Source organism: Pseudophryne corroboree, chromosome 1 (assembly GCF_028390025.1).
Source record: "Pseudophryne corroboree isolate aPseCor3 chromosome 1, aPseCor3.hap2, whole genome shotgun sequence".
NCBI classification, from domain to species: domain Eukaryota; kingdom Metazoa; phylum Chordata; class Amphibia; order Anura; family Myobatrachidae; genus Pseudophryne; species Pseudophryne corroboree.
In genome coordinates, this window is record NC_086444.1 from 937,823,736 (window position 1) to 937,851,314 (window position 27,579).

Below are 27,579 nucleotides of genomic sequence, written 5' to 3' on the forward strand. Positions count from 1 at the left end.
CTGTTACTTCCTATCACTCTCTGGTCCACTGTCCTGTGCTGGTGGAGACGGTGATAGTTGCAGAGGTATATCTAGAGAAAGGGCTAGACTTGCAACACAAATTCCAGCAAGTGCTTGGCAAATACGGAGCCTCACAGCTGCAGTGTAGCTCCAACCACAAATGAAACAATTTATGTAATTTATCATAATGTCTTCCTTCTACACTACTGATAAAATTCTCTCTTAATGTAACACCCCGTCATTTTTTTGGATAAAGAAAACAAAAACAAAAAAATGGGACAAAAAGGATTTTGTGTTGAGGGGGAGGGGGGGGGGGGGGGTTACATAGAGGTTTAGGGGGTTCTCCCTCACTTGGGGGGGTATTTTGTCAAAGCATGAAGACAGTGGTGTATCTATAATGGGTGCAGTGTGCATGGTCCAGGGGGGCCCACACTGCACACCATGCGCCCATTTTTTGAATACTTACCTCTCTAGCGGCAGTGACTGAGCACTAGGTGGTATGCAGATCCCTGGGAAAATGGCACGGACATTATCCAAGCATTTTGCACATGTGCAATAAAGAAAACAGCTGGCGTTATTTTCATGGAGACCTGCGCACAATCTAGTGCTCAGAGTCACTGCCGCTGATTGCTAGAGAGAAGAGGGCTGGGACGGAGAATGTACACAGGCCCCCTACTCTCTTAATACATTCCAGCATGGAGATAAAAAGTGAAGAGCTATAAACTACTAACAAATCAGCTTCTAACTCTCATTTTACAGGCTGTGTTTGAAAATTGTCAGGAGCGGATTGGTTAGTGCTATATTGCTCTCCAATTTATCTCTGTCCATGCTTTGATAAATACGCCCCCTTTAATGCCATGTTCCACAGCAATATGCAAAGTAAGACAAATATTCCGCAACATAGTTTAAAACATCTCTAAGATCAGCCTCATACTGTATGAATTCAATTGTATTGACAAGGAGAAAGGCAAAAACAAACATCCAAGTGAAATGAATTTAACTGTACTAGAGGAAGAATTGTTTTTTTACCCAGACTACTGTTGACTGCCACTACATGGGAAGAAACTGCAATATACAGTACAAGTTTATTGAGAGTCGACACACCATACTGTTCAGATAACATTTTATTTTTCATCAAAAGTGGTATGCCAATATCACCATTTTCTACAGCCCAGGAATCTACAATTTCAAGAAACAACCCAATAAAAAAATCGGAAACTCTAAAAACCGAAAAGAAAAAACCCCCCACAAGGAAATAAAAAACCTGATTTGAATGGAGAAGGTTGTCGGAAGTTATACATAATACAAAAAATAAAATGACAAGTTGTTTGAAGTGCAATACCACTGCTTTGATGATGAGTTAGAGAAAGAAATAAAAATACTCTATTTTAAACAAATGGTATATATATATATAATATATATATAATTATATATATATATTTACTTTTATTTATATATTTGTACAGACAGTAGACCCAGTGATATCTGCATTATTGTAAAAAGATATTTACAAATAACCATTTTCAAACATTTACATCAGCACCATAGTTAAAAAAAAAAAGAAACATAATCTCTCTATATATTACTTGGTCCCAATGTGAAGCATTTGGAGTAAAGCTTTACAATGACAGAGATCAATCTAAATTTACCCGCAGATTATACCCTTACGTCTATCGGCCACTAATAGGAAGGTGAATTGTCTAGCAGAAACATTGATGTGTGGTCCAATGGCATCAGCAACATGTAGTAGTGGATGACCTGCATATTGCTGTCATCTTAGGAGAATGCGTTACTAATGTATATCAGTCTCAATTAAAAGTATGGCGTTAGATATTGGAAAAATATCTGATAACATTTTTTTTGGAGGACTAGCTACACCCTTACTTTTCAAAGTCATGATAGGGGGGGCAGATGTAGCCTTGAGTAGAGATAAAGTGGAGAGAGAAACTGCCAACCAATCAGCTCCTGTCACTTTTCAAATACAGCCTGTAACATGGCAGTTAGGAGCTGATTGGCTGGTAACGACTCATGTTAGTATGGAATTTCACAGACGCTAGGAAGCGGCTGTACAATTCCATGTAATTGAAGTTTAAATGCAGCAGGAGACCATCAGGATCCGAGACCTCGGCCACAATCCGTGATGCTTTTAGACACCAGTCAGCCTGTGTAAGCTGAAGCTTACTCAGGCTGGCCGTCGGATCCAGACACCCGGGTCCAGTCATCTGCATATGATGAAGCAGACCCTGTACCCATTACGACCCCATTTTGAAGAACAGTGCTATGTGCCGCTCTGCAAATGCTGCTGTGGCCGACGGTGCTGCGAGTGATACCGCAAGTCCTCTTCTGCACATACACAGAGCCCCTAACCGTCGGATGTGCACGTAAACCATTGGGTTTACATGCAAATCTGAATTAGGCCCATTACCTCTCTCAACGGCTTAGTACATCTCCCCAGAATGATGTTGCTATTATGTAAAAGTACTTTGCTGAGGACATTCAGGAGACTAAGGCTACATGATTTGACATTACACAGCAGTGCCAACAAGCCAGTTAATAACTAGTTAAAAAAAAGGAATACAGTAAACTGTATTTAGACCCACCCCTAACTATTACAGTAATACAAATATGGGGCATAATGAAACAGATAAAATTCAGTCACATTCATAAATTGTTTTTCTTGTTGCTAAAATGCGCAATGTTAAACCACAGTCAGTGGGGAGCCCACCGTCACTGTGTTTTGGCACTGGATTGTGTAGCAGCAGTGCACACATATGCTGCGTTATCACACTGGAACATATCTATGTTGGGATACAGTGATTGACAGGAATGGACAGATACATTCCACTGAAATGACCCGTGTTTTGGTTTTTTTGTGTTGGTTTTATTATTCCACGTTTCAATAGATCGTCCTGTTCTCATACTCTACAGCAGTAATGGATTCAGTTTACACAATAAGATTTAGTGGCTAGCAATCCAGTGTCATTGCTTTGATGATCATTTTATTTTAGGATAGAATCTTTCTGTTTGATCAATACTTATCTGTGATGTAAAAACGCGTTAGCACCTAAAAATATGGACTCTCTGAGCAGATGTCAGTTTTTAAAAAATATATCTAGAATTAAATTGTAATGCCAACTAACAAGATATGAAGTGCAATCAGTGCCTTTTCCATCACTAAATTGGGACTTAAATATTTACTGCTGTCTCCACTCTTAGGGCCCTGTCAGGGCTCATTCAGCATTGGAAGGGTTTACAATATATTTCTGTATTTTATCTGGTTTCCTGATGTAAAACCGCGTCACCTGTTACAGCCGCATCCCTGTCTGCGTTTTAAAACATGATAGTTGATGGCTAAGCCGGTTAGCCAAATGATAATGCAACAGCAAATAAATTAGTTTACTCCATACGAAGTATCTCTGCCCCTGTGATACAGACCTATTTCAGTCTCCCGGGTTGTCGTGCAAATATTTGGCCACTCTTGCCTTTTCACATCTAACACATGAATCCACTGATAATGCACAGTCACTGTAGAGCAGACCACACTTGCTCACATCACACCTACAGTCACCTCTGGGGTCTGAGGCTGCATACTACAGAACAACCTTCTCCACACAGCCTGCTACTTGCAGCATGACGTGCTACTGTCGCCCTGACAGAGATGCTTTACCTCCTGACATTCCTGGAACTGCCTGCAGTTGAGCTCATCTTTACAGGACAGGCACGGACATGTGTACCGCCCTTTTCCATTTAGCAAAGTATCATTTTTTTTATTTTATTTTATTGTTCATATTGTTATGGATTTCCGAATAATTCGTCAAGTTCCTGCATCCACTCGTCTCCAGGCCCCCTGCTCATAATTGAGTCTACAAGGTCTGCACCATCTGCTAGACCTGTAAAGGGACCAGCGCTGGCATCTGTATAACTGTATGACATGTCCTGACTAGGATTCCTGTCATAACCCTGACTCTGGTGGCTCTGAGGGAAGTTTACACCAGATAATTGCTGTGTTGGAGCTTGATTAAAACTTGGCATATTGGGAACTCCAGGGTTCATGACAGGCATTAATTGTCTGGGCTGGTTGGTGCCTTGTTGTCCCGGTAATGACTGCATCATTTGCCTGCCCATTGCTGGGTTTAAGGCTCTTACTGCACCAGAGTTGTCAACAACACTTTGACTGAGCCCTTGCTGGAAATGCTGTTTGCTCATCCTTGACTGCCCCGATTGCACTGCGTAGACTGCTCCGTTGTTGTAACCCCCCATTTCACCACTAGTTCTTATCCCTTGTAATCCACGCTGGGGCCAGTTTTGTGCTCCCTGTGTTAAAGATGTCATCATGGTTTGAAGTCGTGGAGCCTGAGGTCTGGTCATGGGTTGACCAACAGGTCCTTTCATTTGCTGATGTTGCTGGGTCATCACAGAGTTTACCAGCATATTCTGACCAAATCCTCCAACCATTCCCAATGTTTGTCCAGAACCGGGCTGCCGTGGACCCTGCACAGCACTGTGGGCCATGTTTATGCTGTTTTGGTTTGGATGCTGCATCATTTGGGTTACTCCTGTGTTCATGCTGTACATTCCTGGCTGACTTGATGATGTGTTACTATATGGAGCCATGCCCATCTCGGGTTGCAGAGGACCTGTAGGCATTGTGCCTGGATTCTGTGAAGGGACCATAGACAACATGCCAGCATTTTGAGCCATCATCCGGGAAGCTCGCATATTCTGGAGTGCTGCTTGGTTTCTTGCTACTGCAATGTCCTGGGGAGACCCTGCAGACACAGAAGAAGATCATGAACATGAATCAATGACATCTCCACACACAGATGAATATCTATGGTTCAATCAAATATATTACTGTACACATGACTGGAGGATTAGAGTATACTCCCATTCTAGAGATTAAATTTGACCTTACCCATAGTTAGTGATGAAATCAGTATCCGGATGATAGATCTACATTGTCTAAGTAGACAGTCAATAGATCGACCCCATATGATCGACAGGTTCAAAAGGTCGACAGATTCAAAATGCTGTCATGACAATGGTCGACACATAAATGGTGAACACATGATTTTTGGGTTTTACACATATTTTCCCAACATTTAATTGATTACTATCCATGTGGACTAGGATTGGGAATAGTAACCTTCAGAGAAGTATGGCGAGCATCTATGTTTGTACTGATGGTGGTCAGTGAATGTGAAATATACAAGATCTGCCCCCCTCAAAAAAAAAAGAAGAAGTGATGACTCTCTAAACCTATTGGCCTTTAGTACCGGTTGACCTTAAACACTGTCTCCATTTTTACATGTCGACATTTTTGTACCGGTCGACCTAATGCATGTCGACCATATGCGGTCGACCTATTGGCTTTCTACCTAGACATTGTAGATCCATACCCGACAAAATCATGGAGTCTATTCATGAAGCAGTGAAAAGTGTGGAGAAGTGAGCCAGTGGAGAAGTTGGCAACCAATCAGCTGCTATGTACAATTTTCTAAAATGCAGTTTATAAATGTTACCTCAACACTGATTGGTTGTCATGGGCAATTACTCTACTGGCTCACTTCTCATCTCTTTTCACTGTTTCATGAATAGACCCCTTATACTTATTCTAGAAACTTGAACATATTGTCAGAGTAGTGATAAAACCATGGCTAAGTGTGAGCACCATGGATAATATTCTAATGATAGTGATTGCACCACACCCTCATTTTATTGAGCAGATGCTTGTAACAAGTCAGGCGGCCGTGTGGGATGCCGGCCGAACTAAGACTTTTTTTTTAAAGGGGCAATCACTTACAAGCCATAGTTTTGCCTTGTAAGTGATTGCCCCTTTCAAAAAAACCCGCAGAGTTTCCCTCGGCATCCAGCATGGCCGCTGGACTCGGGCGGCATTACATCCCGCCGCATATGTTATTTATTAGTGTTTGCTAATTGTTAGTAAGTCTAAACTTGTACGATCTATATAGCTCATGCACTTTAGTGCATTGTTCTGCAAATTTAGGACTATTGAAATGTCATTACCTAGCTACTAATCCATTTTCTATCAATAATGCTCCCTGGAAGAATACACTGCATTTTGAATAACAGTTCAAAAAAGTTAAACTGAAGTTCAAGATGTTGTACTAGAGCTGGACTAAGAAAAAAATGTAAATCAATATAATAGGAAAATTGCATGCTGTGCTGGCCTCATGATGTGTAGTCAATCATGTTTAACCTTGTTCAATACAGTAACAGTTAAAATCTATATGCTTGCGTCTCTGTGACAGGAAGTATTGATTGCTGTAAAACGAGTGCAGCGCCATAGCATCTGCTCCTGTAAATCTCTGAAATAATAATTATATATTCTTATACACATTGCCAGAATTCTTCAGTAATTCAAACAAACGTTTAACAGAGGAAAACAACATCACCCTGCACACAGTACACTCAGGTGCATTACTATTATATAAGCATTGTATAAGAGCGGCCAAAACCAATACAGCCCTGGCTGCGCTATTTGTCTACAATACATTCCAACTTTAGTTACACATATTCTTATTGAGGCAAAAAGTGTTTGGTGGATGCTAGGAAAAACCAGAAACATTGTATGTCCGTTCAGCTTATAGTGTCTGGTCATTTTTCTTTACATCCAGTAATCTGTTGGAGACGGCAAGCCAATGACTCAGAACTGTAATGTTTCTGGATTCTCCTATTCCTGACCCTCCAGAGAGGTGTAAAATGGGATTAAACATGTTAAGTGACTTTTAGCACAATTTGCTTAGCATACACACTTCAGATGGCCAGGTAAATTATTAAACTTTGATCCATAATACACTAATTTAAAATTGGGTTTACTTTAGCTGGTCACGCCAAAGAAAATATATACTAAATAGCAACATTCAAATCACTGCTGCCTGGGCAAACACTTTTTATTGCTCATTAGAGGTTGTTGCAGGAAAAGATATACTAGTGGTATTTAGTAGTGGGGGCGATTCGGAGGTGGGCACAGGGAAGCCATCGGGATAGTTTCCCTCTGCGCATAAGTTGGGGGTGCACTGCGCAGTACGAAACTGCATAGAAATTGAATAGCGTTTGGTTGAGGGAGTGTTGGTGTCAGTGAGTGCATTAAAAATAAGAATTTACTTACCGATAATTCTATTTCTCGGAGTCCGTAGTGGATGCTGGGGTTCCTGAAAGGACCATGGGGAATAGCGGCTCCGCAGGAGACAGGGCACAAAAAAGTAAAGCTTTACTAGGTCAGGTGGTGTGCACTGGCTCCTCCCCCTATGACCCTCCTCCAGACTCCAGTTAGGTACTGTGCCCGGACGAGCATACACAATAAGGGAGGCATTTTGAATCCCGGGTAAGACTCATACCAGCCACACCAATCACACCGTACAACTTGTGATCTAAACCCAGTTAACAGTATGACAACAGAAAGGGCCTCTTAAGATGGCTCCTTAACAATAACCCGAATTAGTTAACAATAACTATGTACAAGTATTGCAGATAATCCGCACTTGGGATGGGCGCCCAGCATCCACTACGGACTCCGAGAAATAGAATTATCGGTAAGTAAATTCTTATTTTCTCTATCGTCCTAAGTGGATGCTGGGGTTCCTGAAAGGACCATGGGGATTATACCAAAGCTCCCAAACGGGCGGGAGAGTGCGGATGACTCTGCAGCACCGAATGAGAGAACTCCAGGTCCTCCTTTGCCAGGGTATCAAATTTGTAAAATTTTACAAACGTGTTCTCCCCCGACCACGTAGCTGCTCGGCAGAGTTGTAATGCCGAGACCCCTCGGGCAGCCGCCCAAGATGAGCCCACCTTCCTTGTGGAGTGGGCTTTTACAGTTTTAGGCTGTGGCAGGCCTGCCACAGAATGTGCAAGTTGAATTGTGTTACAAATCCAACGAGCAATCGACTGCTTAGAAGCAGGTGCGCCCAACTTGTTGGGTGCATACAATATAAACAGCGAGTCAGATTTTCTGACTCCAGCCGTCCTTGCAATGTATATTTTTAAGGCTCTGACAACGTCCAACAACTTGGAGTCCTCCAAGTCGCTAGTGGCCGCAGGCACCACAATAGGTTGGTTCAGATGAAATGCTGATACCACTTTAGGGAGAAAATGCGGACGAGTCCGCAGTTCTGCCCTATCCGAATGGAAGATTAGATAAGGACTTTTATAAGATAAAGCCGCCAATTCAGATACTCTCCTGGCAGAGGCCAGGGCTAGTAACATAGTCACTTTCAATGTGAGATATTTCAAATCCACCTTTTTCAATGGTTCAAACCAATGGGATTTGAGGAAATCTAAAACTACATTTAGATCCCACGGTGCCACCGGAGGCACCACAGGAGGCTGTATATGCAGTACTCCCTTGACAAAAGTCTGGACCTCAGGGACAGAGGCCAATTCTTTTTGGAAGAATATTGACAGGGCCGAAATTTGAACCTTAATGGATCCCAATTTGAGACCCATAGATAATCCTGATTGCAGGAAATGTAGGAAACGACCCAGTTGGAATTCCTCCGTCGGAACCCTCCGATCCTCGCACCACGCTACATATTTTCGCCAAATGCGGTGATAATGTTTCACGGTGACTTCCTTCCGTGCCTTAATCAAGGTAGGAATGACTTCTTCTGGAATGCCTTTCCCTTTTAGGATCTGGCGTTCAACCGCCATGCCGTCAAACGCAGCCGCGGTAAGTCTTGAAAAAGACAGGGACCCTGCTGTAGCAGGTCCCTTCTCAGAGGTAGAGGCCACGGTTCGTCCGTGAGCATCTCTTGAAGTTCCGGATACCAAGTCCTTCTCGGCCAATCCGGAACCACTAGTATTGTTCTTACTCTTCTTTGCCGTATGATCTTCAATACCTTTGGTATGAGCGGCAGAGGAGGAAACACATACACTGACTGGTACACCCAAGGAGTTACCAGTGCGTCCACAGCTATTGCCTGTGGATCTCTTGACCTGGCGCAATATTTGTCCAGTTTCTTGTTGAGGCGAGACGCCATCATGTCTACAATTGGTCTTTCCCAACGGTCTATTAACATGTTGAAGACTTCTGGATGTAGACCCCACTCTCCCGGATGAAGATCGTGTCTGCTGAGGAAGTCTGCTTCCCAGTTGTCCACGCCCGGGATGAACACTGCTGACAGTGCTATCACGTGATTCTCCGCCCAGCGAAGAATCTTGGCAGCTTCTGCCATTGCACTCCTGCTTCTTGTGCCGCCCTGCCTGTTTACATGGGCGACCGCCGTGATGTTGTCCGACTGAATCAACACCGGCTTTCCTTGCAGGAGAAGTTCCGCCTGGCTTAGAGCATTGTAGATTGCTCTTAGTTCCAGAATGTTTATGTGAAGAGACTTTTCCAGACTCGTCCATACTCCCTGGAAGTTTCTTCCTTGTGTGACTGCTCCCCAGCCTCTCAGGCTGGCGTCCGTGGTCACCAGGATCCAATCCTGAATGCCGAATCTGCGGCCTTCTAATAGGTGAGCCTTCTGCAACCACCACAGAAGTGACACCCTTGTCTTTGGTGACAGGGTTATTCGCAGGTGCATCTGCAGATGCGACCCTGACCATTTGTCCAACAGATCCCTTTGTGCATGGAATCTGCCGAATGGAATTGCTTCGTAAGAAGCCACCATTTTTCCCAGGACTCTTGTTTGATGTACTGACACTTTTCCTGGTTTTAGGAGGTTCCTGACCAGATCGGATAACTCCTTGGCTTTTTCCTCTGGAAGGAAAACCTTTTTCTGAACCGTGTCCAGAATCATTCCTAGGAACAGCAGACGAGTTGTCGGGATTAAATGGGATTTTGGAATATTCAGAATCCACCCGTGTTGTCTTAGCACCTCTTGAGATAGTGCTAAAGCTGTCTCCAGCTGTTCTCTGGACCTTGCCCTTATTAGGAGATCGTCCAAGTATGGGATAACTAATACGCCTTTTCTTCGAAGAAGAATCATCATCTCGGCCATTACCTTGGTAAAGACCCGAGGCGCCGTGGACAATCCGAACGGCAGCGTCTGAAACTGATAGTGACAGTTTTGAACAATGAACCTGAGGTACCCCTGGTGTGCGGGGTAAATCGGAACGTGTAGATACGCATCCTTGATGTCCAAGGATACCATAAAGTCCCCTTCTTCCAGGTTCGCTATCACTGCTCTGAGTGACTCCATCTTGAACTTGAACTTTTTTATGTAGAGGTTCAAGGACTTCAGATTTAGAATAGGCCTTACCGAGCCATCCGGCTTCGGTACCACAAATAGAGTGGAATAATACCCCTTTCCTTGTTGTAATAGGGGTACTTTGACTATCACCTGCTGAGCGTACAGCTTGTGAATGGCTTCCAACACCCTCTCCCTTTCGGAAGAGACGGTTGGTAAGGCAGACTTCAGGAAACGATGAGGAGGATCCGTCTCTAATTCCAACCTGTACCCCTGAGATATTATCTGCAGGATCCAGGGGTCTACCTGCGAGTGAGCCCACTGCGCGCTGTAATTTTTGAGACGGCCCCCCACTGTCCCCGAGTCCGCTTGAGAGGCCCCAGCGTCATGCTGAGGTTTTTGCAGGAGCCGGGGAGGGCTTCTGTTCCTGGGAAGGAGCTGCCTGTTGGTGTCTCTTCCCTCTTCCTCTGCCTCGTGGCAGATACGACAAGCCCTTTGCTCTCTTATTTTTGTAGGAGCGAAAAGGCTGCGGTTGAAAGGTCGGTGCCTTTCTCTGTTGGGGAGTGACTTGAGGTAAAAAAGTGGATTTCCCGGCAGTAGCCGTGGCCACCAAGTCTGATAGACCAACTCCAAATAACTCCTCCCCTTTATACGGCAAAACCTCCATGTGACGTTTTGAATCCGCATCGCCTGTCCACTGTCGTGTCCATAAGGCTCTTCTGGCTGAAATGGACATAGCACTCATCCGAGATGCCAGTGTGCAAATATCCCTCTGTGCATCACGCATATAGATAAATGCATCCTTTATTTGTTCTAACGACAGTAAAACATTGTCCCTATCTAGGGTATCAATATTTTCAATCAGGGATTCTGACCAAACTACTCCAGCACTGCACATCCAGGCAGTTGCTATAGCTGGTCGTAGTATAACACCTGCATGTGTGTATATATTCTTTTGAATAACTTCCATCTTTCTATCTGATGGATCCTTAAGTGCGGCCGTCTCAGGAGAGGGTAACGCCACTTGTTTGGATAAGCGTGTGAGCGCCTTGTCCACCTTAGGGGGTGTTTCCCAGCGCGCCCTAACCTCTGGCGGGAAAGGGTATAATGCCAATAACTTTTTTGAAATTATCAACTTTTTATCAGGAGCAACCCACGCTTCATCACACACGTCATTTAATTCTTCTGATTCAGGAAAAACTGTTTGTAGTTTTTTCACACCATACATAATACCCTGTTTTACGGTATCTGTAGTATCAGCTAAATGTAACGTCTCCTTCATTGCCAAAATCATATAACGTGTGGCCCTACTGGAAAATACGTTTGAATTTCTACCGTCGTCACTGGAATCAGTGCCCGTGTCTGGGTCTGTGTCGACCGACTGAGGCAAAGGGCGTTTTACAGCCCCTGACGGTGTTTGAGGCGCCTGGACAGGCATTAATTGATTGTCCGGCCGCCTCATGTCCTCAACTGACTGTTTAAGGGAAGATAAACCATCACGTAATTCCACAAATAAAGGCATCCATTCTGGTGTCGACCCCCTGGGGGGTGACATCTGCATATTTGGCAATTGCTCCGCCTCCACACCAATATCGTCCTCATACATGTCGACACCACGTACCGACACACACCGCAAACTCACAGGGAATGCTCTAATGAAGACAGGACCCACTAGCCCTTTTGGGGAGACAGAGGGAGAGTCTGCCAGCACACACCACAAAGCGCTATATATACAAGGGATATCCTTATATTAAGTGCTCCCTTATAGCTGCTTTAATATATATATATATAGCCATTAATGTGCCCCCCCTCTCTGTTTTACCCTGTTTCTGTAGTGCAGTGCAGGGGAGAGACCTGGGAGCCGTTCTGACCAGCGGAGCTGTGACAGAAAATGGCGCCGTGTGCTGAGGAGATAGGCCCCGCCCCTTTTTCGGCGGGTTCTTCTCCCGCTATTTTTCCAGTCAGGCAGGGATTAAATATCTCCATATAGCCCCTATGGGCTATATGTGAGGTATTTTTAGCCTTGTATAAGGTTTATATTTGCCTCTCAGAGCGCCCCCCCCCAGCGCTCTGCACCCTCAGTGACTGCCCAGTGAAGTGTGCTGAGAGGAAAATGGCGCACAGCTGCAGTGCTGTGCGCTACCTTATGAAGACTGAGGAGTCTTCAGCCGCCGGTTTCCGGACCTCTTCACGCTTCAGCATCTGCAAGGGGGTCGGCGGCGCGGCTCCGGGACCGGACTCCACGGCTGGGCCTGTGTTCGATCCCTCTGGAGCTAATGGTGTCCAGTAGCCAAGCAGCAAATCCACTCTGCATGCAGGTGAGTTTACTACTTTCCCCCTAAGTCCCACGTTGCAGTGATCCTGTTGCCAGCAGGACTCACTGTAAAGAAAAAAACCTAAACTAAACTTTCTCTAAGCAGCTCTTTAGGAGAGCCACCTAGATTGCACCCTTCTCGTTCGGGCACAAAATCTAACTGGAGTCTGGAGGAGGGTCATAGGGGGAGGAGCCAGTGCACACCACCTGACCTAGTAAAGCTTTACTTTTTTGTGCCCTGTCTCCTGCGGAGCCGCTATTCCCCATGGTCCTTTCAGGAACCCCAGCATCCACTTAGGACGATAGAGAAAACGCAGTTGCACTGACATCGGCAGCCCTAGGTAGGTGCAATGTCTGGTGAGCAGATAAGTGTGTCTTTGGCCATAATTCATGTTCATACGCAACTGCATTTTATTCTAGGTCACAGGTCTGCTAATCAAGTGAAGCTGCTGCCCAAGAAAGAAGATAGGCACCCACTGGAACCATCGGAAAGTCCTCCGCAATTGCGTTCTTATACACAGCACTGATGCAATAACGAGGAACATTGACTCCAAGGGTTGACCTATGGCAGACTGGGCGCGGCAATAGCGATGCTGGCGCCATGTTTCTCTACGTACATTATCACAGCTGAGGGCAGACACACACCACGTACTGGGCCATGACATGCCTGCTTTTTTGTCGCTACTCCCCATTACTATCCCCAAACTATCCCTTCCTGTCAATCACTCTGCGTACAAAATGTCAGAGTGAGTGCGACTGCAAATGTACCTTGGCACGTGCGCGATGAGATCACAGCACATGCACAGTCTGCTGATAATCGCTCCATTGCAAAAACATCAGCATTGCGTACAAACATGAATTAGACCCTAGGTACGCACATTGGCGGAATCGCACTGCAGCCAGTGGGCCATAGGATTCCCATCGGCAGCGCCCAAAGATGCAGCCACTACTGCAATGCGTCCATATCTGAATCACACTCAGCTCCTGCAGTGCATGCCGCCAGCGAGGAGAGGATATGTCTGACACAGAACTGCGATGATTGAGAGTTCTGTCCCAGTTCCTCTGTGTGGCATGATGATAGAGGCAGAGGAACAGGGTTTAACATGACATGATGAATTATTATTATCCAGTGGCTGGAAAGACCTGATCTAAGCAGTAATCCCTCCGGCAGCTAAGAGGTCAGGAGCATCAATCTTGGGTTTACTGTTTCCAGATTGCTGAATCCGTTTGACATGAAGTCAGGATAAGTTACACACAGAGCAGACACAGGTGTTATTGCTCCTGCAATGCAATATATCTGAGCCAGTGTTAGGGTAACCAAAGTTTATCTATACAGCAGAGTTTTGTTTTATTTGCTAACCAGCATTTCTGAGGGCTGTGGAAACACAATATAGTTTAGCCGGAGCTTTATCTTTGCCAGGCACAATTTACAACAGACTTGTGGAGTGCATGCTGTGTCTCCATAAATATCCCCATGGGTTAAACATGCAGCAGAATGAATTACTCTCTCATTCCTGCAAGGTGGATTTAGTGCCTGGAATATACTGCAATCGTCTTCGTCAGACCAATATGCTATGTTAGGAAGGAACTGGAAATCTTAGCAGACTGTACACAGAGATAAATGTACAGATACTACCTGGCAGATGCTTCTATGCAAATCACACGTAGTGCAGGAAAAGTTCTGGAACACTTAACATGGCCATAATTGTAATATACTGTATTGTCTAAAAACATTCCGTAAACCTTGAACTACCGGCATGAAAATTGTGAATGCACCTTTGGAAACAGGCAGCCAGTTGCGTACCATAGACTATCAACACTGATGGTTCTGCCAATCATTATGTTGCCATTTATTTTTAAGTTAGCCAACTGGAGAAAAAAGTACCCTCTCTAGTTTCTGTCTTCTGACCTACCAATTGAGTAAAGAGATGTGACCAGTCTGGATATAAGGTGTATCACAAACTGAGTAACGATCTGGTCATTCATAGGTTACTTGTTTGTCTAGCTGTACCTGGAGGATGCAGAAAGAATTTGTGCTGGATTACTACACGGCAGCCAGGGTGGTCATACAGTGGCCCGCACACATAGCTACATCTCCTGCGTGGGGGGAACTAGAACTGTGGTATTATGGAAACTGGGGGCTTTTATGTGGCCTAATGCGAACTAGGTGCACTACAGTGTGTCCAACACATTTGTGGCGCTGGGAGTATTTACACATTAAACCTCTTTATAATGCAATAAGAATTTAATTTTGAAAATCTTATTGGAAACCTTAATCTGAACCATGATGGAAAACTGCATTTAGTATAGTATACAGGAGAAGAAGAAAAGGCCAAAGATATAAATGGGAATGTAGGGCTATTCACTAACAAAATGTAAAAATACAGTTAGACATATTTACCAAACAGAAAAATTGTCTGAGACCAATCTATGAGAGGGAATGTCTAATTAGTTGTTGTAGGTTACTCCACATTTGCTCCTTTTTTTGTAAACAACCTGCATTGTCAGTGATGTATTAGGGGGGGATCATTGGTCCTTCCAGACATGTACTAGACTAAAGCAAAGTCTACCAGAGGCATTTTCATTTTAACATGTCCTGACATGTAGTTAGAAAGTGTACAGGCTCACATGGTATCTTTATGATGGTGTGCACAAAGTGTGGATGACTCACGGACTGGACACATCATGCAGATGTATAGCTATGAATGTGTGCAGTATCTATAAAAAGTATCACTCCACATGTTTGTTTCTAATAGCATGGTCTCAAAATGTATTTATTTTATTTGCAGTATGTTTTGGGAGTATGGAAGGAAAATATACAAACACTATAAAGATATTTTCAAGTGACCCCGAACAACTCGAATCTCTTTGTTTCCCCAGATTAACAAATACTGCTGAGGGTTCTATAACCAGCACAAAGATCAGGGGTAACAATGCGCATCATTAGTTTTAGGGAGTGGAATATGAACAAATACATAATCGGAGACCCTGGCAGAGAGGGAGTAATATAGAGTTAGGATGCCTTGGCGGAACCATCCATCAAAACCAAACAGGAGGAGCGTTTCAAACATAAATGGACAACTAATGCTGTCAAATGCCTTCTTTTCCTCTAGAGAAAGCAAGAGAGCAGGGCGATAAGAGTGTGAATAAGACTAATCAAACATCGGGTGTAGTTGCAGACCTGTCTTCCAGCTATAAAAACCATTTGGTCACTATGATAAGCTGAGGCAACACCGAATTTAAGTTGCTAAAATTCCAGTTCTACTTTTAAGAGAAAGAAGTTTGAATAATAGTAAAAAAAACAAAAAACTACAGTATATTTAAATAAAGTATTTTTAGTTTAATGCCTTTCTGTGCTTTTTTTCTATCTTCAGAACCCCTTTACAAAACCAGGGCCTATGGGGCCGATTTATCACCATCCACACCTGAAGATGTGGATGTGAGGTGATAACATCAGCCCAATCCGCAATGCCATAATTGATTACATTGCATGGATGTATCAATTATAGCATGCAGGGACAGAGCTTATGAGAAAGCACTACTATCCCCAGTCATGCTAACCGCCTTTCCCCACATCCTTACCCGGTGACCGGTGCACTCCTCCAGCTCTGGTCATGTGATCGCCGGCTTGCTGCACTGATGTTGTAAATTGCTTTAAATGTCGGTTTACAGCAAATGACCAGGGTCAGAGTGCAGGAGTCGGAGATCATATGGTCGGGGAGCCACAGGAAATCACCGGAGCAGCGATCACTGGGAGGCTGTAAGTATTTCTTTCTTTTTTTTCATTCTTTTTTTACACAGTGATTAGCTTGTCTCCCCATCGGACACACGCTGGGTCCCTGCACAGTTTTCTCTACCTAGGGGCAGAGAAAGATGTGCAGAAAGATGCATATTGTGTTGAGCCCTGTGATTACACCAGCCTCAGCTGGCGTAATTATCACAGGGCTCACTGCGGTATTTAAAACAAATATGATATTTTTTGTAAATCTGGTCACATTGTATTTCTCATAATAAGTACGAGAAATGCAAATCTGGGTTACTAAAAAACAAAAAAAAAAAGTAAATTAAAGGGTTTGGAGCAAAGGGGCTTGCTTACATTCAGGTGATAATAAAATAATGTGAAAATGGTGTTAAACTTAAAACACCCTTTTTCACATTCTTTTAGTTAAAAAATAAGTTGATAAATATGCCCCTAAGAGAGCTAGGCTGGGCCGAGGTACTGGTTGGGCGTGACCATGCTTCCTCACACAAAAAAAAAAAATATATATAATAAAATAAGAATTTACTCACCGGTAATTCTATTTCTCGTAGTCCGTAGTGGATGCTGGGACTCTGTAAGGACCATGGGGAATAGCGGCTCCGCAGGAGACTGGGCACAACTATAAAGAAAGCTTTAGACTACTGGTGTGCACTGGCTCCTCCCACTATGACCCTCCTCCAGACTTCAGTTAGGATACTGTGCCCGGAAGAGCTGACACAATAAGGAAGGATTTTGAATCCCGGGTAAGACTCATACCAGCCACACCAATCACACCGTACAACTCGTGATACAATACCCAGTTAACAGTATGATAACAACTGAGCCTCTCAACAGATGGCTCAACAATAACCCTTTAGTTAAGCAATAACTATATACAAGTATTGCAGACAATCCGCACTTGGGATGGGCGCCCAGCATCCACTACGGACTACGAGAAATAGAATTACCGGTGAGTAAATTCTTATTTTCTCTGACGTCCTAAGTGGATGCTGGGACTCCGTAAGGACCATGGGGATTATACCAAAGCTCCCAAACGGGCGGGAGAGTGCGGATGACTCTGCAGCACCGAATGGGCAAACTCTAGGTCCTCCTCAGCCAGGGTGTCAAACTTGTAGAATTTAGCAAACGTGTTTGACCCCGACCAAGTAGCTGCTCGGTAAAGTTGAAGAGCCGAGACCCCTCGGGCAGCCGCCCAAGAAGAGCCCACCTTCCTCGTGGAATGGGCTTTCACTGATTTAGGATGCGGCAGTCCAGCCGCAGAATGTGCAAGCTGAATCGTACTACAGATCCAGCGAGCAATAGTCTGCTTTAAAGCAGGTGCACCCAACTTGTTGGGCGCATACAGGATAAAGAGCGAGTCAGTCTTTCTGACTCCAGCTGTCCTGGAAACATAGATTTTCAGGGCCCTGACTACGTCCAACAACTTGGAAGCCTCCAAGTCATTTGTAGCCGCAGGCACCACGATAGGTTGGTTCAGATGAAAAGCTGATACCACTTTGGGGAGAAACTGGGGACGAGTCCTCAATTCTGCCCTATCCATATGGAAAATCAGATAAGGGCTTTTACATGACAAAGCCGCCAATTCTGATACACGCCTGGCCGAAGCTAAGGCCAACAACATGACCACTTTCCACGTGAGATATTTCAAATCCACGGTTTTCAGTGGCTCAAACCAATGTGACTTTAGGAAATCCAACACCACGTTGAGATCCCAAGGTGCCACTGGAGGCACAAAAGGGGGCTGAATATGCAGCACTCCCTTAACAAAAGTCTGAACTTCAGGTAGTGAAGCCAGTTCTCTCTGGAACAAAATCGATAGAGCCGAAATCTGGACCTTAATGGAACCCAATTTAAGGCCCATAGTCACCCCTGACTGTAGGAAGTGCAGGAAACGGCCCAGCTGAAATTCCTCCGTTGGGGCCTTCCTGGCCTCACACCACGCAACATATTTTCGCCATATGCGGTGATAATGGTTTGCGGTTACTTCTTTCCTAGCTTTAATCAGCGTAGGAATGACTTCCTCCGGAATGCCCTTTTCCTTCAGGATCCGGTGTTCAACCGCCATGCCGTCAAACGCAGCCGCGGTAAGTCTTGGAACAGACAGGGCCCCTGCTGCAGCAGGTCTTGTCTGAGCGGTAGAGGCCATGGGTCCTCTGAGATCATTTCTTGAAGTTCCGGGTACCAAGCTCTTCTTGGCCAATCCGGAACAATGAGTATAGTTCTTGCTCCTCTTCTCCTTATTATCCTCAGTACCTTTGGTATGAGAGGAAGAGGAGGGAACACATAAACCGACCGGTACACCCACGGTGTCACTAGAGCGTCCACAGCTATCGCCTGCGGGTCTCTTGACCTGGCGCAGTACTTTTCTAGCTTTTTGTTTAGGCGGGACGCCATCATGTCCACCTGTGGCCTTTCCCAACGGTTTACAATCATTTGAAAGACTTCTGGATGAAGTCCCCACTCTCCCGGGTGGAGGTCGTGCCTGCTGAGGAAGTCTGCTTCCCAGTTGTCCACTCCCGGAATGAACACTGCTGACAGTGCTAACACGTGATTTTCCGCCCATCGGAGAATCCTTGTGGCTTCTGCCATTGCCGTCCTGCTTCTCGTGCCGCCCTGTCGGTTTACATGGGCGACCGCCGTGATGTTGTCTGACTGGATCAGTACCGGCTGGTTTTGAAGCAGGGGTTTTGCCTGACTTAGGGCATTTTTAAATGGCCCTTAGTTCCAGAATATTTATGTGCAGGGAAGTCTCCTGACTTGACCATAGTCCTTGGAAGTTTCTTCCCTGTGTGACTGCCCCCCAGCCTCGAAGGCTGGCATCCGTGGTCACCAGGACCCAGTCCTGTATGCTGAATCTGCGGCCCTCTTGAAGATGAGCACTCTGCAGCCACCACAGCAGAGACACCCTTGTCCTTGGAGACAGGGTTATCAGCCGATGCATCTGAAGATGCGATCCGGACCACTTGTCCAACAGGTCCCACTGAAAGGTTCTTGCATGAAACCTGCCGAATGGAATCGCTTCGTAGGAAGCTACCATCTTTCCCAGGATCCGCGTGCAGTGATGCACCGACACCTGTTTTGGTTTTAGGAGGCCTCTGACTAGAGATGACAGCTCCTTGGCCTTCTCCTCCGGGAGAAACACTTTTTTCTGTTCTGTGTCCAGAACCATCCCCAGGAACAGTAGACGTGTCGTAGGGACCAGCTGTGACTTTGGAATGTTTAGAATCCAGCCGTGCTGTTGTAGCACCTCCCGAGATAGTGCTACCCCGACCAACAACTGCTCTCTGGACCTCGCCTTTATCAGGAGATCGTCCAAGTACGGGATAATTAAAACTCCCTTCTTTCGAAGGAGTATCATCATTTCGGCCATTACCCTGGTAAAGACCCTCGGAGCCGTGGATAGACCGAACGGCAACGTCTGGAATTGGTAATGACAATCCTGTACCACAAATCTGAGGTACTCCTGGTGAGGATGGTAAATGGGGACATGCAGGTAAGCATCCTTGATGTCCAGTGATACCATGTAATCCCCCTCGTCCAGGCTTGCAATAACCGCCCTGAGCGATTCCATCTTGAACTTGAATTTTTTTATATATGTGTTCAAGGATTTCAAATTTAAAATGGGTCTCACCGAACCGTCCGGTTTCGGTACCACAAACATTGTGGAATAGTAACCCCGTCCTTGTTGAAGTAGGGGTACCTTTACTATCACCTGTTGTGAATACAGCTTGTGAATTGCCTGTAACACTGCCTCCCTGCCTGAGGGAGTGGTTGGCAAGGCAGATTTGAGGAAACGGCGCGGGGGAGACGTCTCAAATTCCAGCTTGTACCCCTGAGATACTATCTGAAAAATCCAGGGATCCACCCGTGAGCGAGCCCACTGATTGCTGAAATATTTGAGACGGGCCCCCACCGTACCTGGCTCCGCCTGTGGAGCCCCAGCGTCATGCTGTGGACTTAGAGGAAGCAGGGGAGGACTTTTGCTCCTGGGAACTGGCTGTATGCTGCAGCTTTTTCCCCCTACCTCTGCCTCTGGGCAGAAAGGACGCGCCTTTAACCCGCTTGCCCCTATTGGGCCGAAAGGACTGTACCTGATAATACGGTGCTTTCTTTGGCTGTGAGGGAACATGGGGTAAAAATGTAGACTTCCCAGCTGTTGCTGTGGAAACGAGGTCCGAGAGACCATCCCCGAACAACTCCTCACCCTTATAAGGCAGAACTTCCATGTGCCTTTTGGAATCTGCATCTCCTGTCCACTGCCGAGTCCATAACCCTCTCCTGGCAGAAATGGACATTGCACTAATTTTGGATGCCAGCCGGCAAATATCCCTCTGTGCATCCCTCATGTATAAAAGTGCGTCTTTTATATGCTCTACGGTTAGCAATATAGTGTCCCTGTCTAGGGTATCAATATTTTCTGACAGGGAATCTGACCATGCAGCTGCAGCACTGCACATCCATGCTGAAGCAATAGCTGGTCTCAGTATAACACCTGTGTGTGTATATATAGATTTCAGGATAGCCTCCTGCTTTCTATCAGCAGATTCCTTCAGGGCGGCCGTATCCGGAGACGGTAGTGCCACCTTCTTTGACAAGCGTGTGAGCGCTTTATCCACTCTAGGGGATGTTTCCCAACGTGACCTATCCTCTGGCGGGAAAGGGTACGCCATTAGTAACCTCTTCGAAATTACCAGCTTCTTATCAGGGAAAGCCCACGCTTCTTCACACACTTCATTTAACTCCTCAGATGGAGGAAAAGCTACTGGTAGTTTTTTCTCTCCAAACATAATACCCTTTTTTGTGGTACCGGGGGTAACATCAGAAATGTGCAACACATTTTTCATTGCCTCAATCATGTAACGTGTGGCCCTACTGGAAGTTACATTAGTCTCATCGTCGTCGACACTGGAGTCAGTATCCGTGTCGACATCTGTGCCATCTGAGGCAGCGGGCGTTTTAGAGCCCCTGATGGCTTTTGAGACGCCTGGGCAGGCACAGGCTGAGAAGCCGGCTGTCCCACATTTGGTATGTCGTCAAACCTTTTATGCAAGGAGTCGACACTGTCGCGTAATTCCTTCCACAGCACCATCCACTCAGGTGTCGACCCCGCAGGGGGTGACATCACATTTACAGGCATCTGCTCCGCCTCCACATAAGCCTCCTCATCAAACATGTCGACACAGCCGTACCGACACACCGCAAACACACAGGGAATGCTCTGACAGAGGACAGGACCCCACAAAGCCCTTTGGGGAGACAGAGAGAGAGTATGCCAGCACACACCAGAGCGCTATATAACACAGGGATCCCACTATAAATGAGTGTTTTCCCTTATAGCTGCTTTTATATATATATATATATATATATATATATATATATCCTGCGCCTAAATTTAGTGCCCCCCCTCTCTTTTTTACCCTTCTGTAGCTTGCAGACTGCAGGGGAGAGCCAGGGAGCTTCCTTCCAGCGGAGCTGTGAGGGAAAAATGGCGCCAGTGTGCTGAGGGAGATGGCCCCGCCCCTTTTCCGGCGGACTTCTCCCGCTTTTTCTGGAATACTGGCAGGGGTATTTTTACATCTATATAGCCTCTAGGACTATATATGATGTAGATTTGCCAGCCAAGGTGTCTTATATTGCCCTCAGGGCGCCCCCCCCAACGCCCTGCACCCATCAGTGACCGGAGTGTGAGGTGTACATGAGGAGCAATGGCGCACAGCTGCAGTGCTGTGCGCTACCTTGGTGAAGACTGAAGTCTTCTGCCGCCGATTTTCCGGACCTCTTCACGCTTCTGGCTCTGTAAGGGGGACGGCGGCGCGGCTCCGGGAACGAACACCAAGGTCGGGTCCTGCGGTCGATCCCTCTGGAGCTAATGGTGTCCACTAAGAAGCCCAAACTACCACCTGTTAGGTAGGTTCGCTTCTTCTCCCCTTAGTCCCTCGCTGCAGTGAGTCTGTTGCCAGCAGATCTCACTGTAAAATAAAAAACCTAAATATACTTTCTTTCTAGGAGCTCAGGAGAGCCCCTAGTGTGCATCCAGCTCAGCCGGGGCACAAGATTCTAACTGAAGTCTGGAGGAGGGTCATAGTGGGAGGAGCCAGTGCACACCAGTAGTCTAAAGCTTTCGTTATAGTTGTGCCCAGTCTCCTGCGGAGCCGCTATTCCCCATGGTCCTTACGGAGTCCCAGCATCCACTTAGGACGTCAGAGAAATAGTATTTGCAACTGGGGGGCACCACTGTGCCCCTTAGCAAGGAGCACATTAAGGGGGTTCATTGTGATCATTGCGATCGTATATGAGCCCCCCGCGCTTACGCTTAGACAGAGATGACTGCTGCAGCAGCCTCCCTGCACCCACTGTAGCCCAGCACACAGCAGCATGGGCTGGGAAGACAGGCAGGACACTGACAGATAAGGGGAGGTGGGGGCGAGCGGACACACACTAACCGCAATGTATACTATGCATTTTATGTGTCAGGTTCTAAAACAGCACTAAATTCTACCACAGGCATTCTCAACCTCGGTCCTCAATGCACACTACCCTTATTACTATATAAAAAATATTAATCAGCTGTCTCTTATATCCAATTTTGGATTTAATTAAATAATGTTCATTCATATATATATATATATATATATATATATATATATATATATGTTGTTTTTTCTTAGGGATTAATTTCTTAAGACATATACATACTTCTGCTTTTTCATTATTATTTTAATATTTATTTATTCATTCATTCTCCATAATGCTTTGGGTTTCCTTATAATATCCATTTATCTAGAAAACTGCTGTTGTAATATCAGAGATTTATTTGTTGGATTCCTATTGGATGAGAAGAGAATAGTGTTTAAAGATATATGTATTAATCTCAATATCTTTTTATATTGTATTTTTTGTATTATATGTATGTATTCAATACAGAACATTAAATATCCCTTTGGTGACCTACTGTCACTGTGATATGTGCGATTGACCCATTGGAGTCCCATTATGGGAATGGGATTATGAATGCGAGCCGTCGGTTGCCCTGGTACCGCCTGATCTCAGGCGTCGCCATGACAACCCTTTGTGTCTAGTGTGCGCTGAGCCGAGACTTACGGACGCGAGGAGATGACGCGGTACTTAGATCTCAGTGCCACGTCGCTTCCTCCCCCCGTGTCTGGCGGCAGGATAGTGACGTACGAGCGTCACTATAGTAACCACCGCACACTGGGCTTTTGCAGACGCGGGTGAATGACGCGGCTATGGCGGCGCCTCATCAGCGTCACACACGTACGGGCTATGAATGGGTGGATGCCCGACTTATAATTAGAACCACCAGCTGTTCATTTCCTGTGAGATAAGAGGAGAGAGGGGGGATGTCCGCTGACCCCCTGTGACGATTACAATAATAAGAATTTACTTACCGATAATTCTATTTCTCATAGTCCGTAGTGGATGTTGGGGACTCCGTAAGGACCATGGGGAATAGCGGCTCCGCAGGAGACTGGGCACATCTAAAAGAAAGCTTTAGGACTAACTGGTGTGCAATGGCTCCTCCCCCTATGACCCTCCTCCAAGCCTCAGTTAGGATACTGTGCCCGGACGAGCGTACACAATAAGGAAGGATTTTGAATCCCGGGTAAGACTCATACCAGCCACACCAATCACACCGTATAACCTGTGATCTGAACCCAGTTAACAGCATGATAACAGAGGAGCCTCTGAAAGATGGCTCACAACAATAATAACCCGATTTTTGTAACAATAACTATGTACAAGTATTGCAGACAATCCGCACTTGGGATGGGCGCCCAGCATCCACTACGGACTATGAGAAATAGAATTATCGGTAAGTAAATTCTTATTTTCTCTAACGTCCTAAGTGGATGCTGGGGACTCCGTAAGGACCATGGGGATTATACCAAAGCTCCCAAACGGGCGGGAGAGTGCGGATGACTCTGCAGCACCAAATGAGAGAACTCCAGGTCCTCCTCAGCCAGGATATTAATTTTGTAGAATTTTACAAACGTATTTGCTCCTGACCAAGTAGCTGCTCGGCAAAGTTGTAAAGCCGAGACCCCTCGGGCAGCCGCCCAAGATGAGCCCACCTTCCTTGTGGAGTGGGCATTTACAGATTTTTGGTTGTGGCAGGCCTGCCACAGAATGTGCAAGCTGAATTGTACTACAAATCCAACGAGCAATAGTCTGCTTAGAAGCAGGAGCACCCAGCTTGTTGGGTGCACACAGGATAAACAGCGAGTCAGATTTCCTGACTCCAGCCGTCCTGGAAACATATATTTTCAGGGCACTGACAACGTCTAGCAACTTGGAGGCCTCCAAGTCCCTAGTAGCCGCAGGCACCACCAATAGGTTGGTTCAGGTGAGACGCTGAAACCACCTTGGGGAGAAACTGAGGACGAGTCCTCAATTCCGCCCTGTCTGAATGGAAAATCAGATAAGGGCTTTTTCAGGATAAAGCCGCCAATTCTGACACACGCCTGGCCCAGGCCAGGGCCAACAGCATGACCACTTTCCATGTGAGATATTTTAACTCCACAGATTTAAGTGGTTCAAACCAATGTGACTTTTGGAACCCAAAACTACATTGAGATCCCAAAGTGCCACTGGAGGCACAAAAGGAGGCTGTATATGCAGTACCCCTTTTACAAACGTGTGAACTTCAGGGACTGAAGCTAGTTCTTTTTGGAAGAAAATTGACAGGGCCGCAAATTTGAACCTTAATGGACCCCAATTTCAGGCCCATAGACACTCCTGTTTGCAGGAAATGTAGGAATCGACCCAGTTGAATTTCCTCCGTCGGGCCTTACTGGCCTCGCACCACGCAACATATTTTCGCCAATTGCGGTGATAATGTTTTTGCGGTTACATCCTTCCTGGCTTTGATCAGGATAGGGATGACTTCATCCGGAAAGCCTTTTTTCCTTCAGGATCCGGCGTTCAACCGCCATGCCGTCAAACGCAGCCGCGGTAAGTCTTGGAACAGACAGGGTCCTTGCTGGAGCAGGTCCCTTCTTAGAGGTAGAGGCCACGGATCCTCCGTGAGCATCTCTTGAAGTTCCGGTTACCAAGTCCTTCTTGGCCAATCCGGAGCCACGAATATAGTGCTTTCTCCTCTCCATCTTATCAATCTCAGTACCTTGGGTATGAGAGGCAGAGGAGGGAACACATACACTGACTGGTACACCCACGGTGTTACCAGAACGTCTACAACTATTGCCTGAGGGTCTCTTGACCTGGCGCAATACCTGTCGAGTTTTTTAATCATGTGGACGACTTCTGGGTGAAGTCCCCACTCTCCCGGGTGGAGGTCGTGCTGAGGAAGTCTGCTTCCCAGTTGTCCACTCCCGGAATGAATACTGTTGACAGTGCTATCACATGATTTTCCGCCCAGCGAAGAATCCCTGCAGCTTCTGCCATTGCCCTCCTGCTTCTTGTGCCACCCTGTCTGTTTACGTGGGTGACTGCCATGATGTTGTCCGACTGGATCAACACCGGCTGACCTTGAAGCAGAGGTCTTGCTAAGCTTAGAGCATTGTAAATGGCCCTTAGCTTCAGGATATTTATGTGAAGTGATGTATCCAGGCTTGACCCTAAGCCCTGGATATTCCTTCCCTGTGTGACTGCTCCCCAGCCTCGCAGGCTGGCATCCGTGGTCACCAGGACCCAGTCCTGAATGCCGAATCTGCGGCCCTCTAGAAGATGAGCACTCTGCAACCACCACATGATGGATACCCTTGTCCTTGGTGACAGGGTTATCCGCTGATGCATCTGAAAATGCGACCCGGACCATTTGTCCAGTAGGTTCCACTGGAAAGTTCTTGCGTGGAATCTAACGAATGGGATTGCTTCGTAGGAAGCCACCATTTTTACCCAGAACCCTTGTGCATTGATGCACTGAGACTTGGTTCGGTTTTAGGAGGTTCCTGACTAGCTCGGATAACTCCCTGGTTTTCTCTTCCGGGAGAAACACCTTTTTTTCTGGACTGTGTCCAGGAACATCCCTAGGAAACAGAAGACAAGTCGTCGGAACCAGCTGCGATTTTGGAATATTGAGAATCCAATCGTGCTGCCTCAACACTACCTGAGATAGTGCTACACCGACTTCCAACTGTTCCCTGGATCTTACCCTTACTTACCAAGTAAGGGATAACTAAAATTCCCTTCCTTCGAAGGGATATCATTTCGGCCATTACCTTGGTAAAGACCCGGGGTGCCGTGGACCATCCCTACGGCAGCGTCTGAACTGATAGTGACAGTTCTGTACCATAACCTGAGGTACCCTGGGTGAGAAGGGTAAACTTTGACATGAAGGTAAGCATCCTTGATGTCCCAAGACATCATGTAGACCCCTTCTTCCAGGTTCGCAATCACTGCTCTGAGTGACTCAATCTTGAATTTGAACCTCTGTATGTAAGTGTTCAAAGATTTTAGATTTTAGAATCGGTGTCACCGGGCCGTCTGGCTTCGGTACCACAATAGTGTGGAATAATACCCCGTTCCCTGTTGCAGGAGGGGTACCTTGATTATCACCTGCTGGGTGAATGGCTTCCAAAACTGCCTCCCTGTCAGAGGGAGACGTCGGTAAAGCCGACTTTTGGAAACGGCGAGGGGGAGACGTCTCGAATTTCAATATGTACCCTTGAGATATTACCTGAAGGATCCAGGGGTCTACTTGCGAGTGAGCCCACTGCGCACTGAAATTCATTGAGAACGGGCCCCCACCGTGCCTGAGTTTGTAAGGCCCTAGCGTCATACTGAGGGCTTTTGCAGAGGCGGGAAAGAATTTCTGTTCCTGGGAACTGGGTAATCTCTTCAGCCTTTTTCCTCTCCCTCTGTCACGAGCAGAAAAGAGGAACCTTTTGTCCGCTTGCCAACAAAGGACTGCGCCTGATAATACGGCGTCTTATTTTGAGAGGCGACCTGGGGTACAAACGTGGATTTCCCAGTTGTTGCCGTGGCCACCAGGTCTAAAAGACCGACCCCAAATGTCCCCTTTTAAAGGCAATACTTCCAAATGCCGTTTGGAATCTGCATCACCTGACCATTTTACTGGTAGAATTGGACAACGCACTTATACTTGATGCCAGTCGGCAAATATTCCGCTGTGCATCATGCATATATAGAAATGCATCTTTTAAATGCTCTATAGGCAATAATATACTATCCTTATCTAGGATATCAATATTTCCAGTCAGGGAATCCGACCATGCCAACCCAGCACTGCACCTCCAGGCTGAGGCGATTGCTGGTCGCAGTATAACACCAGTATGTGTGTGAATACATTTTTGGATACCCTCCTGCTTTCTATCAGCAGGATCCTTAAGGGCGGCCATCTCATGAGAAGG

At 46.1% G+C, this 27,579-nt stretch overlaps 1 protein-coding gene across 1 annotated transcript in view; it reads right to left on the reverse strand.

Annotated features, from left to right (window-relative positions):
* Positions 1-1,115: 1,115 nt before the first annotated feature.
* The window catches only part of MAML3 (mastermind like transcriptional coactivator 3), a 586,223-nt gene continuing 559,759 nt past the window's right edge, over positions 1,116-27,579 (reverse strand). The window contains exon 5 of the mRNA XM_063920374.1: positions 1,116-4,769. Coding sequence (XP_063776444.1) covers positions 3,793-4,769 — 977 coding nt within the window. The 3' untranslated portion in view covers positions 1,116-3,792. The remainder of the gene's footprint in view (positions 4,770-27,579) is intronic.